This window comes from Hordeum vulgare, chromosome 1H (genome assembly GCF_904849725.1).
Source record: "Hordeum vulgare subsp. vulgare chromosome 1H, MorexV3_pseudomolecules_assembly, whole genome shotgun sequence".
NCBI classification, from domain to species: domain Eukaryota; kingdom Viridiplantae; phylum Streptophyta; class Magnoliopsida; order Poales; family Poaceae; genus Hordeum; species Hordeum vulgare.
The window spans coordinates 109,800,933-109,813,659 of NC_058518.1; the positions used below are offsets into that span (position 1 = coordinate 109,800,933).

The 12,727-nt window shown below is 43.3% G+C and overlaps 2 protein-coding genes across 2 annotated transcripts; one reads left to right on the plus strand and one right to left on the minus strand.

Annotated features, from left to right (window-relative positions):
- Window positions 1-1,592: 1,592 nt before the first annotated feature.
- LOC123426506 lies at window positions 1,593-8,327 on the plus strand. The gene is made up of 9 exons (XM_045110349.1): window positions 1,593-1,838; window positions 1,934-1,996; window positions 2,086-2,141; window positions 2,745-2,838; window positions 2,923-2,983; window positions 3,868-3,949; window positions 4,032-4,087; window positions 4,303-4,366; window positions 7,973-8,327. The coding sequence occupies exons 1-9, from the start codon at window positions 1,686-1,688 to the stop codon at window positions 8,034-8,036; spliced, it is 693 nt and encodes a 230-aa protein (XP_044966284.1). The 5' UTR covers window positions 1,593-1,685; the 3' UTR covers window positions 8,037-8,327.
- Window positions 8,328-8,674: 347 nt separating this feature from the next.
- Window positions 8,675-11,885, minus strand: LOC123426495 (UDP-xylose transporter 3-like). Its single transcript, XM_045110339.1, has 8 exons — window positions 11,731-11,885; window positions 11,429-11,639; window positions 10,594-10,778; window positions 10,074-10,141; window positions 9,865-9,997; window positions 9,455-9,616; window positions 9,111-9,377; window positions 8,675-8,945 (listed from the first exon to the last, which is right to left on the minus strand). Exons 2-8 carry the CDS (start codon window positions 11,550-11,552, stop codon window positions 8,826-8,828), a joined length of 1,059 nt encoding a protein of 352 aa, XP_044966274.1. The 5' UTR covers window positions 11,553-11,639; window positions 11,731-11,885; the 3' UTR covers window positions 8,675-8,825.
- Window positions 11,886-12,727: the final 842 nt, after the last annotated feature.

Below are 12,727 nucleotides of genomic sequence, written 5' to 3' on the forward strand. Positions count from 1 at the left end.
TTGTCTAGGTATCCACACATGTATTTGAGTTTCCAATCAATACAATTTTAACATGGATAATAAACGCTTATCATGAACAAGGAAATATAATAATAACCAATTTATTATTGTCTCTATGACATATTTCCAACAAAAACTATGGTTTAATTTGTGCGCAAACTATGTTTGATTATTTAAATTATTTGCCAATTATTGAAATTGGTATCAAATTGTCAAATTTGATTTTTTTTTTCAACATTTTGCGGGCTGGCGTGGTCGCGAGAGAACATACCTCGCATCACGAAAATGTAAAACAGGGGTCCGTTCTGCCGTGGCCTGTGCCAGCACGTAAAATGTATTTTTCATGAACTATAAACATATTATAAGGGGTCTGCTAGAGTTGCTCTAACTCAGCCGGAGGGGCGAAATCGTTAATTAAGGAGTACTCCTTTTAGAGATCACCCCCACCTTCGAGGTCGCAACGGATGACGCACTGCATGTGTGCACTTGTCCCAACCTTGGAGTTTTCTTTTTTTTTGTCGATCCATATTTTCAAAACACATTATCTCTTAAACCATACGTCCAAATCTCGAACTGTTTTAATCGTTGGATTCCTTACATTAAAATCTTCAAAACTAGATTCCACATTGATAAATTTTGATACACACCCTTTTTCACAAAAATAACCACACAAAAAAGTCGTACCTCTCGTGAAAGGGAAAATAAATGCATTTTTCCGTTCCCGAGAGGTACGGTCGTGCCTATCGTGGAAGCAAACTCGTGCCCCTTGGAGGAAGCAAAACCGTGCCTCTTACTAAAAAAACAGAAAACATGTTTTTCGTTTCCGAGAGACACGGTCGTGCCTCTTGTGAAAGCAACTCTGTGTCTCTCGCGGAAGCAAAATTGTGCCTCTCGCGAATGAAAAAAAAACCAGAAAACACACTTTTTTTGGGGAAAGCAAATTCATGTCTCTTATAGAAGCAAAATTGTGTCTCTCGAGAAAGGAAAACACACTTTTTGTTTTCGGGAGGCACGGGTTTCCTCTCGTGAAAGCAAATCCGTGCCTTGCGTATAAAAAACATACTTTAAAAAACATGTTTTTTCATGCAATTTTTTGGCATTTTTATTCATCCAAAAGGTAAGAAAAACAGATGAAAAACCAAAACACTGGAAATCCCCAAAAAATCCAACTAAAAAATCAAAAACAATGCAAAAAAATAATAATCTAAGAGACGCTCAAAACATGACACATGCCGACGGCTGAGAACGTGTGGACCAACATCGGCTAGCCGAGTACTACCTCTGTTCCTAAATATAAGTTTTTTTAGAGGTTTCACTAAAAAATTACATACGAATGTATATACATACTCCCTCTGTCCCAAAATAACTGTTTCAACTTTATACTAGAGCTAGTACAAAATTGTACTAAGCTTAAGATACTTATTTTGAGACGGAGGGAGTACATTTTAAGTATAAATTCACTCATTGTTTTTCGTATGTAATCCACTAATGAAATTTTTAGAAAAACATTTATATTTAGGACCGGAGGGAGTAATATTTAATATTTACTCAGCCAAGCAATGGGGTGATATATCGTTGTATTACTGGGCCAAGCAATGGGCCAGCATCGGCTAGCCAAGTCCAGGAAGCGGCAGCAAATCTGACGTGCCCCGTCTCCACTCCCGCTGCCGAGTCCGGCGACCACCATGGCCACTCGCCGGAGTCCCGTCACCACCCACCACCGCCTCTTCCTACTCCTCCTCCCCTTGCTGCTAATAAGCTCGTTCCTCCTCCCCCTCTCGTCCGCCTACCGCCCCGGCAACATCATCCCCATGCTCCGCTCCGGCCAGTACCACGGCGTAATCAGATCGAACCATGCCCTTACCCAGAGCTAGATGCTCCGGAGCGAGTTCATCCGTTCCATCTCGTCTGACCCGTGCGGTTCTTATTGCAGTCGAGGTCGGTGTGGTTCGACGTCATCGGCCGCCACTGCCCGGTCTTCGCGGTCAACCGGGAGGTGAGCGTTTCTCGGAACTGCTCCAGGGTTCGATCTTTGGGGATTTGCGTGTGGGTAGTGTCGGTGATTTGGTTCTCTCGTTCGTGCAGGTGCTGATGCCGATCCCCAAGCCGACAGGGTTCACCGGCGCGGATCCGTATAAGATGTAAGTTTTAGATCTCCTAGCTTAAACTTGTCCTCAAGAATTTTTGACACTGCTTCCCTAGGACGTTTGAGGCAAATTTCTTGTATGAATCAGTCAAATTGGCTAATTGGTTTCAAGACTACAAGATGCTGGATTTTTTCAGGGTGGATGGAGGGTTAGCCTAATGTTATAGGTGCACTGTGAATGAATGATGACTGTTGTTTACCGTAATTCGCAATGCAGTTTTCTGCGGAAAATTCGTACGTCCATGCCATGAGACATCTGATTTCACAAATGCAAATTGGTGTTACATTAAATTCAACATGATCATTTCATGAAAGGTCTAAGTTTGCAAATCTGAATTGGTGATATACTGCCACTACTACGACTCCTGATTTATGTTCATACATTCTGTGGTCCAGAAGGTTTTGTGGTATGCAAAAGCTATCTTGTTTGGTTAAAACATGTTGAACTTGGTCTTAGTATTTGATGAAGTCCAGGAAATTGGTAAGGTTGCTGGCTTGCATGGTAAAATTTGTAAATATGATTGTTGTACCATATCTGTGTTTTGTGAATGGTCTGTTTGAAGAGATGTGTCTGTCTTACATGGTCCTTCCTATGCAGAACATTTCAGATTGGACACGAAAAATTCCATGTTCCTTGGCTTTATGTTATTAATCGCAAAAGCTCTGAAGTTCCACTGATTGATTTCCATTTAGTGAGTCCCTTGTTAACTGTTATATATGTAATTCCAGGGGAATACTTTCTTTCTGCTTATAATTATCTACCTTTGATTATACAGAAATACACTGGAAACGATTTGCTTGGTGTTACGGCTAAAGTAGTGGACATGCCTCACCATTGTATGTAATGCTATCGCCTCTCCTCACAATGTATCCTTTTCTTTGTACTCCCTCCATCCCAAAATTCTTGTCTTAAGTTTATCTAGAAATGGATGTATCTAAATACTAAAACGTGACTAGATACATTCATATCTAGACAAATCTAAGACAAGAATTTTGGGACGGAGGGAGTATTTTAGAAGTTTATATCCCCAGCATCTGTAGTGATGTACAGTATTTATTGTCATGTAAGAAAGTACCATGCATTTACATTCAAGTTGGATTGTTTGACCAAGTTTTTAATGCTAAAAGGAAGACCATGTATTATGTATACATGTGTTTCTCAGAGTTTCTGTTTCCAAAAAACTAAGCGCTTCTTGTAATAGCATGAATTCTTTGACATGATTAATCTGTTCTTTATTTATCTTGTCCGGGACTGAAAGGCTTTGTTGTTGTTGTATCTGTTTGTTCTTTCTTGTGATTCATTATGAGCATGTTGTCCAGTCAGAATGTAGTGCCTTATCCTAAGTGTTGCTAAGGGTTCAAGAGAAACTACAAGTATTTGTTTTTCTTTAGTCAAGTAGTCAACTTCTTTTACCATGTAGTAAAACAGTGGTGTGCTATTGAAGCAGCATTTATATGAGCATCAACAAGATACTCATGACTTCCTCTAAATCCATGTGCGGGTATAATTGCCCTGCCGCAATAACATTACGCCTTGTTAGAAGGGACATTTGCTATAGACTATAGACTATTTATCTAGGATAGATGAACTAACATTAAGTGTAAGTTCTCCTCTTTTTTTTTACCATGTATTAAAACGTATAACTGCTACGTGTGTTTTTTCCTATAAGTTTCTAAATTGGGTAGCCTAGTTGCTAACCCATCTGTGTTTCATTGGGCAGTTGTGGAACTTCATCCTGACATAAAGAAGAATTTCTGGGATCAACAGAATTGGCCAAAATATGTACTTGTTAGTTATACATGGTAAAAACTTATCCGGGCTTGTTTGCATTGTTAAAATTCAAGCTTTGAAGCGTGACATTACGACAAAATAATTCTTGTGTAGGGAGGAACAGTCAGAGATAGATGTTACTGCAGGATTCTATGTGTTATTTGGATCTGGTGAGCTAACCCCCCCCCCCCCCCCCCCCCCACAAAGTAAAAAAAAACTGTTTTGTCGTGCCATCTTCCATATTATCAGCTGCCATGTGCCATAAACTGAACGTATCATTTGTGAATTGGGATACCATTTATGCTCATAGTATGAATGTGATACTTTCCGCATAATAATCCCTTTCACATTTGTACTCTAATTTCTTGTTAACTATGGTATGCAGGCCTTGTTCTTTCCTTCATCCTTGCAATCTATGTATTACAGTCATCTCAAGAAAAGTTAACAAGGTATGATTATTCACATTTTCTTTTAGTTTCAGGATATAGGCTGATAATGTTGCCATGTTCTTGGTGAAATGGAAGTAACTAATATAAGAGATTGAAACAATGGCATTATACTGTCCTTGCAATACAGCATGCTTAACTCTTATGGAGATGAAACCCAAAATATTTTCGTTGGGGCGTAACTCTCTCAGCGACGTAGCGACGTGCCACATCGTAACCCGGGTGTGGTGTCAAATGGGCAAGGGTCGGGTCGTCACCTCCTTGGTGGTGCGCCTTATGGTGATTTGGATACGGTGGCACGTCATTTGGGTACGGTGGCAAGTGAGCAAGGATCAGTTCGTTGCATCCTTAGCAGTGCGCTACATCGGCGCCCAGGTGTAGTGGAAAATGAGCAAGGGCCTTTGTACTTGACTCGATGAGTGCGAAGGGTAAGGAAGCTAGCCGAACCTAGGAGGATTCGCTTAGGTAGCTGGAACGTAGGGTAGGGTCTCTAACAGGTAAGCTTCGGGAGGTAGTTGATACAACGGTGAGGAGAGGTGTTGATATCCTTTGCGTCCAAGAGACCAAATGGAGGGGACAGAAGGCGAAGGAGGTGAAGGGTACCGACAGTGGTACATTGGGACTGCTGCAAACAGAAATGGAGTAGGCATCAACAAGAGACTCAAGTATGAAGTGGTAGACCATCATGAGAACAGAAGACGAAGGGGGTGAAGTGTACCGACAGTGGTACATTGGGACTGCTGCAAACATAAATGGAGTAGGCATCAACAAGAGCCTCAAGTATGAAGTGGTAGACGTCAGGAGCCGTGGCGACCGGATTATTCTGGTCAAGATGGTAGTTGGGGACTTAGTTCTCAACGTTATCAACGCGTATGCGCTGCAAGTAGGCCATCATGAGAACACCAAAAGGGAGTTCTGGGAAGGCCTGGAGGACATGGTTAGGAGTGTATCTGGCGACTGCTACAAACAGAAATGGAGTAGGCATCTTGATCAACAAGAGTCTCAAGTATGAAGTGGTAGACGTCAGGAGCCGTGGGGACCGGATTATTCTGGTCAAGCTGGTAGTTGGGGACTTAGTTCGCAACGTTATCAGCGCATATGCCATGCAAGTAGGCCATCATGAGAACACCAAAAGGGAGTTCTGGGAAGGCCTGGAGGACATGGTTAGGAGTGTATCGACTGGCGAGAGGCTCTTCATAGGAGGAGATCTCAATGGCCATGTGGGCACATCTAACACAGGTTTTGAAGGGGTGCATGAGGGCTTTGGCTATGGCATCAGGAATCAAGAAGATCTCTTAAGCTTTGCGCTAGCCTACGACATGGTCGTAGCTAACATCCTCTTTAAGAAGAGAGAATCACATCTAGTGACTTTTCGTAGTGGTTAGTACTCTAGCCAGATTGATTTCATCCTCTCGAGAAGAGAAGTTAGGCGTGCATGCCTAGATTGTAAGGTGATACCTGGAGAGAGTGTTGTCCCTCAACATAAGCTTGTGGTTGTTGACTTCTGCTTCGGATTCGTGTCCAGCGGGACAAGTGTGCCAAAGTCGCTAGAACGAAGTGGTGGAAGCTCAAGGGAGAGGTAGCCTAGGCGTTCAAGGAGAGGGTCATTAAGGAGGACCCTTGGGAGGAAGGAGGTGATGCAGACAACATGTGGATGAAGATGGCGACTTGCATTCGTAAGGTGGCCTTAGAGGAGCTTGGACTATCCAGGGGAAGTAGAGGCGAAGCTAAAGATACTTGTGGTGAAATGATGATGTCCAGAAGGCAATTAAGGAGAAGAAAGATTGTTTCAGATGCCTATACCCGGATAAGAGCGCGGATAACATAGAGAAATACAATATGACAAAGAGGGCTGCTAAGCGAGCTGTGAATGAAGCAAGGGGTTGGGCGTACGAGGACCTCTACCAGCGGTTAAACACGAGGGGAGGAGAAAGGGACATCTAAAGATGACCAAGATCCGAGAGAGGAAGATGAGGGATGTTGACCAAATCAAATGCATCAAGGATGGAGCAGATCAGCTCCTGGTGAAGAACGAGGAGATTAAGCATAGATGGTAGGAGTACTTTGACAAGTTGTTCAATGGGGAGAATGAGAGCTCTATCATCGAACTGGACGAGTCCTTCGATGATACGAGGAGGCGTTTTGTGCGGCGAATCCAGGAGTCGGAGGTCAAGTAGGCTTTAAAAAGGATGAAAGGAGGCAAGGCGATGGGCCTTGATTGTATCCCCATTGAGGTATGGAGAGGCCTCGGGGACATAGCGATAGTATGGCTAACCAAGCTTTTCAACCTCATATTTCGAGCAAACAAGATGCCAGAAGAATGGAGGCAAAGTATATTAGTATCAATTTTCAAGAACAAGGGGGATGTTCAGAGTTGTACTAATTACCGTGGAATTAAGCCACTGAGCCATATAGTGAAGCTATGGGAGGGTCATTGAGCACCGCTTAAGAAGAATGACAAGTGTGGCCAGAAACCAGTTTGGTTTCATGTCTGAGAGGTCGACCATGGAAGCCATTTTCTTGGTACGACATACTTGTTATGTGGTGGGCCTTGAGAAACACAAAGTCCCAGCAAAGTAGATTACCCTCATCAAGGACATGTATGATAATGTTGTGACAAGTGTTCGAATAAGTGATGGTGACACTGATGACTTCCGATTAAGATAGGACTGCATCAGGGGTCAGCTTTGAGCCCTTATCTTTTTGCCTTGGTGATGATGCGGTCACAAGGAATATACAAAGAGATATCCCATGATGTATGCTATTTGCGGGCGATGTGGTGTTAGTCGATGATGATAGTCGGAAGGGGGTCAACAGAAAGTTAGAGCTATGGCGATGTGGTGTTAGAACTAAAATCGAGTACATGAAGTGTGGTTTCAGTACTACTAGGCACGAGGAGGAGGAGGTTAGCTTGGATGGGCAGGTGGTGCCTCAGAAGGACACCTTTCGATATTTGGGGTCAATGTTGCATAAGGATGGGGATATCCATGAAGATGTGAACCATCGAATTAAAGCCGGATGGATGAAGTGGTGCCAAGCTTTTGGCATTCTCTGTGATAAGAGAGTGCCACAAAAGCTAAAAGACAAGTTCTATAGGACGGCGGTTCGACCCGCAATATTGTATGTCGTTGAGTGTTGGCCGACTAAAAGGCGACATGTGCAGCAATTAGGAATGGCAGAGATGCGCATGTTAAGATGGACGTGTGACCACACAAGGAAAAACCAAGTCCGGAATGATGATGATGACATACGAGATAGATTCGGGGTAGCGCCGATTGATGAGAAGCTTGTCCAACATCGTCCAAGATGGTTTGGATATATTCAGCGCAGCCGTGGAAGCTTGCTATCCATGTGCCAGAACTATGAGCTGGTCGCAAGATCTTATGGGTTTCATGTCTAGCCTACCCCAACTTGTTTGGGACTAAAGGCTTTGTTGTTGCTTAACTTATCTGGACACCGCTTTAGTCATACTCCTAGTTAGCTAGGTTGTTTAGTTTTGTGTGTGCCCATTGATATCCTTTCATGTGTCGACACATATAAGAAAATGCCTTTCACGCCCATCATTCAAATGGGATGGAAATGTGATCACGACACCATTCTGCTTTGCAGGTTTGTGCGAGAAGCGGTTTCTGATAGCAGTCTACCTGAAGGAGGGGTTGCAAAGGTTGAGTGATGTTTCCACGAGGGGCTGTTGGATTATCGATAAATGTTCGCTTATGGGAACACTGACAAAGATACCAATTTCTTGGGAGCGAGGACAATAGCATGCATCTGAAGAACCGGTGAACCATTTTGTATGCATGCATTGTAGGTTTTTCCTTGTTATAACGGAACTTTTAGCAAACTGGAGTATATGCAGTTGCTGGTTCATTACAGTTTTGCAGAATGTGTTGGTAAAAACAGGGACTGTGAGAACTGTATAGATACATTGTCACAAGATTGATATGAATGTTTCCTCCATTAACTATAGCTGTTTGGGTTGTTACAAGGTAATGAATCTGGTTATTTTCAACTCCTTAAACTGAAATGTACATCACTTGCATTATTTCTTTATGGTCCAGGTAAATCTGAAATTACAGTTACAATCTTGAACCTATAAATACTTTAAAATCTTGCACAGTTGGTACAAAAAGAATGGAGTCTATCTGCGGACCAATGTCCCAACATGAAGTTACAGTGAGAGGATGTGGACAATATCCAGATACAATTGTACAATATCTGTTGTCTAGTTTCATGGTAGATCTGAAATTTTGGAAGGGAAACCCCTCCAAAGAATCAGATCATTTTACTGCTTTTAGATAGTGACGCTAATTAAACACAAAATTTGTAACATGTCCATTACTTTGTAATTGAAATGTCCATTGCTTCATTACTTGGGTTGGAAAGTTAGCTTCCATCCCTACTATCTGCCTACTAAACTGAATCCTGTATAATGCCATCCGACGTCTAAGAGACGAATTTTTCACGCCTTCGAGTACTTTGAGCTCCACATCGGTACCTTCAAAGGCTCGTCGTCATCACCTCCATTTTCAACTTTGCTCAAAGAATCAGAGATCAAAGGTGCCGAGTCACCTTCTTTTGCCTGCAATGTAGACAACACATAGGAGGTTATAAACAAAAACAAAAATTAATGAAGCTAAAGAACCACAGGAAGAATTAAAATACAGTAGTTATATGGTACTTGCAGAATTATTGCAAATAAAATACTGAAATATTAACAAGGCATGGGATTTGAAAAGAAAGGCACCTGCTGTGAGGAGACTTCTGTATTTTTTGGTTGGGTCTCGATTGAGCAGAAGTATGAATATAGTACCATCCCAACTACGGCGATTAGGATGCCAAGTATGTTTCTCCAGCTAAATGGATCATGAAGTAAAACATAACCGAAGGTCAAAACTAAGCATGTTTTAAGATGGCCCAGGACTTGGTAAGTAACAGGAGATGTCTTTCCAATCACAAGAAAGGTGCTGAAGTTTACTGAGACCGATATCAAACACGACAAGACGATGAAAAACTGCACATGGAACAAGAGGAGAATCAGAATCATAAACAAGGTCAAAAAAAGTCTGCCAAAGCTGCTTCATGACTTACCACAACATTGGATGTGTAATTGAAAGCGAAGACGTTTTGGTTAGTCAGGAATCCATCAAGGAACGGGCCGATAAGGAAAAGCGTCAATGACTGATAAGGGCAAGACTGGTATAGCAACTGGGTTGAAGAAACCTTGAATTTCTTCTGAATAGTGTTTGTCATCTGGTAGCTGGTTAAGGACTACAGAACCACACGACAAAAACGGTAGTAATACATGAATGTAACAGAGTGGTAATGAACAGTCATCACATCAAGTGTGTGACTTGCGGATTATACTAAGAATCTGATCAGGCATGGGTTCAAATTCTTCATTTTGGAACCAGATGCAAATTCCACTTTCTGACCAAAAAAGATGCCAAGAAATTTCAATGTGGAAGAAAATGCTAACAAAAGCTGTCATCAAAGGATACGATTTGAGCGATGCAAGTCGTGATAATTGCCAGCAGGGACAGTATGGATCCCACAGCATTGAGTTGCAAATCAGTCACAGTTGCAACACCGACACCCAAAAGAAGCACGGAAAGAGAGATCTGGATAGTCCGGCTGTAGTCAAGTCAGAAAATGTTTAGGTGAAGATGGTACAGAAGTAATGCACAGAATGTGAAAAAACAACACAAACCTGAACTTCTTCCTGAAGAAAAGAGTCTCCAAAATAACAGTGCAGGGGATGATGGCCAGCTTTGTCATCTAGACAAGAAAGGACAATTCAGCATCAGTTAGGTGGATTGATTAGTGCAGACGGAAGGGTGACATTTAATAGCAATTAATGCTTGTACAAAATGTTGCAACTCTAACGAAAGTTTCTTGCGCAAACAAGGTAGATAGTGCTGCAAATAATGAGAATATATAATTAACCTGCAGCCTTAACCCGCAAAGTAACTACAAAGTAAGTTCTAACGAAAGTTTCTTACACAAACAAGGTAGATAGTACTGCACAATGATGAGAATATATAATTAACCTGCAGCCTTAACTTGCAAAGTAACTATTGTTGTACCGCCTAGCGAAAGTAAGTGCTTTACATGTTTACAATTTACCATTGTACTACCAAATGTACTAAGTGCAGAACTGGAGTGAATTAACTATGAATCCTGACTATGATACGAGAATCAATGTAAAAAGATCGCATAATTCGTAGTACCTGGTAAAAGCCAACAGAATTGAAACCAAGACTCAGATTGAGGAGCCCAATGGAGATGCCATTGAGCACTCCGAATCCCATGACAGTTCTTGAATCAAAAGCCTTATGCTCGAAAAACTTCATCCATAGTGCCACATGAAGGGAGCAGAAAGTGACCAGGAGATGCCAGCTTGTCAAGGTGGTAGCTGCAAAACACAAATCCATGTCATAGGATATCAGTATTAATAAACTCACTGGCATCTCATGTTCTCATTTACTCTTCAGCAAAAGCTCTCCCTATTCACAAGGAAATAAGCAACATTCAGAAATAAGAAATAAAAATGTACCAAGTCAAAGCTAACAAGCTTTTGAACATCACATGTACATACACTCCAGGCAGCACAAACAAACAATGATACTACTCCCATCTGTAAAGCTACTGAAGAAGCAAGCAACCAGGACATGCTACACAGCCTTTTTTTTTTGAACCGTAGCTACACAACCTCGTTCATTACGAAAAATAATCAAAGCTTTCGCAGTAAGTACGCTAACTCCAACAGGGCAGTCGCTCTATCATTTTACACTCATGGTCTCCTGATTTCTACAGTATGCTGCCACGAATCACAATAAATAGCTATCAAACACACCAAATTCAATTGGCACTCCTTGGCCAAAGCTACCACATAAGCTGAGCATCATCTGGTGTTAATAATCTGAACCGTGCACGTGCACAACCGAAGAGCGGAGCACCCATGAACATGGATAGATAGATCCAGCAAAGTCACGGAGCACCAAGCACGAACACGTACGTAACGAATCAAGGAGCTGGGAAGCAAGAAACAGTTAGATCTCACACCAAAGGTGAAGCCGAGGGAGCTCATGAGGGCCTTGTTGCAGATGACAATGGATACAGAGGACACCACGGAGAGGCCGAGCGCCCCCACCGTCCCCAGCTGGAACTTCTCCCCTCCGACGCCCATCTCCGCTGCCACCACCCTCAGCGCCAACAACAACAAAAAGATCAAGCCTTCCCGATCAGACGGCCCGGGCCACGCCGCCGGGAGCACCTGCGGGCAAGAGAGAGACGCCATTTCGATCAGCCAATCGAAGCAGCGAGCGCTCTGCCAAGAAACGGACGGGAGGGGGGCATAAACATACCGCGCGCCGCGTCGGTGGATCTGGGCGAATCCGGCCGGAGAGCGGGCAATGCCGGGGGGATCTGCGGAGGGGCGGGCGGGCGGGATCGGCGGCGGTGCGGGGATGGGGATGGGATTCGCGGTGGCGCTCCTCCCCCTCTAGCTTTGGCCTTGCGAATCAGGGGCGGGCAGGGAGGGAGACGAGGTATTTTTATATGGATGGCCGCCTCGTCGGTGAGATTGGCGATTAAAGGAAGCGGCAATTAGATATGGTTGGCCACGTCGTTTGCCGTGTGGGAGCTATTGACTCTGCGCTGAATACCTGCTGAATTTGCCAAAAAACTTCAAACAGGGACCACCTTCCTCTTGTCTTAGTTTGCCAAATCTGCCCTTTTGTAGTGATGGTTGTTGCAAAGTTTTTTTTCTCTTTTTTTTCGAAGATTGCCACGTGTTAATGCAATCGAGCATCCAAGTACACCACGCGCCACGCGTGTTTTATAACACACTCGAAGCGACGAAAGAGGACACATGTCCCGACATAGACAAGAGACACATCTCACGGTCCCTGAGAGGGGGCGGTTGTTGCCGTCCTTTGTCGCCGCTGAAGGAAGAAGAGATGAGCTCCTCCAACCGAAGAACCGTCGGTGCATCGTCGCGTCAAAGCTTTGTCGGGGACGCCCCCCTGCATAGATCAACCATCTCCGCACAATGTCGTCAAGGAATACCACTAGATCCACCATCCTTTCACCTCCAAACCCTTCACGAGAGCAGGCAATGCATCTTTGTAAGCTAGCGTTGTCAACAGATGTGTCAAGCACCAGACTAATCCTAGTATATATCTTCTTTGAAGCTCCACAACAACACTGGAATACACGTTACCTCGACAATTGAGACAAAGAAAAAAGCTCTAGGTCATCATCATCGCCACACCAACCCTCCTGGAGCAACATCATCGTGGACCCGTAAACGATGGTAGAGTCTGCCATGATCGTGAAGGATTTTGAGACACCTATATTCGG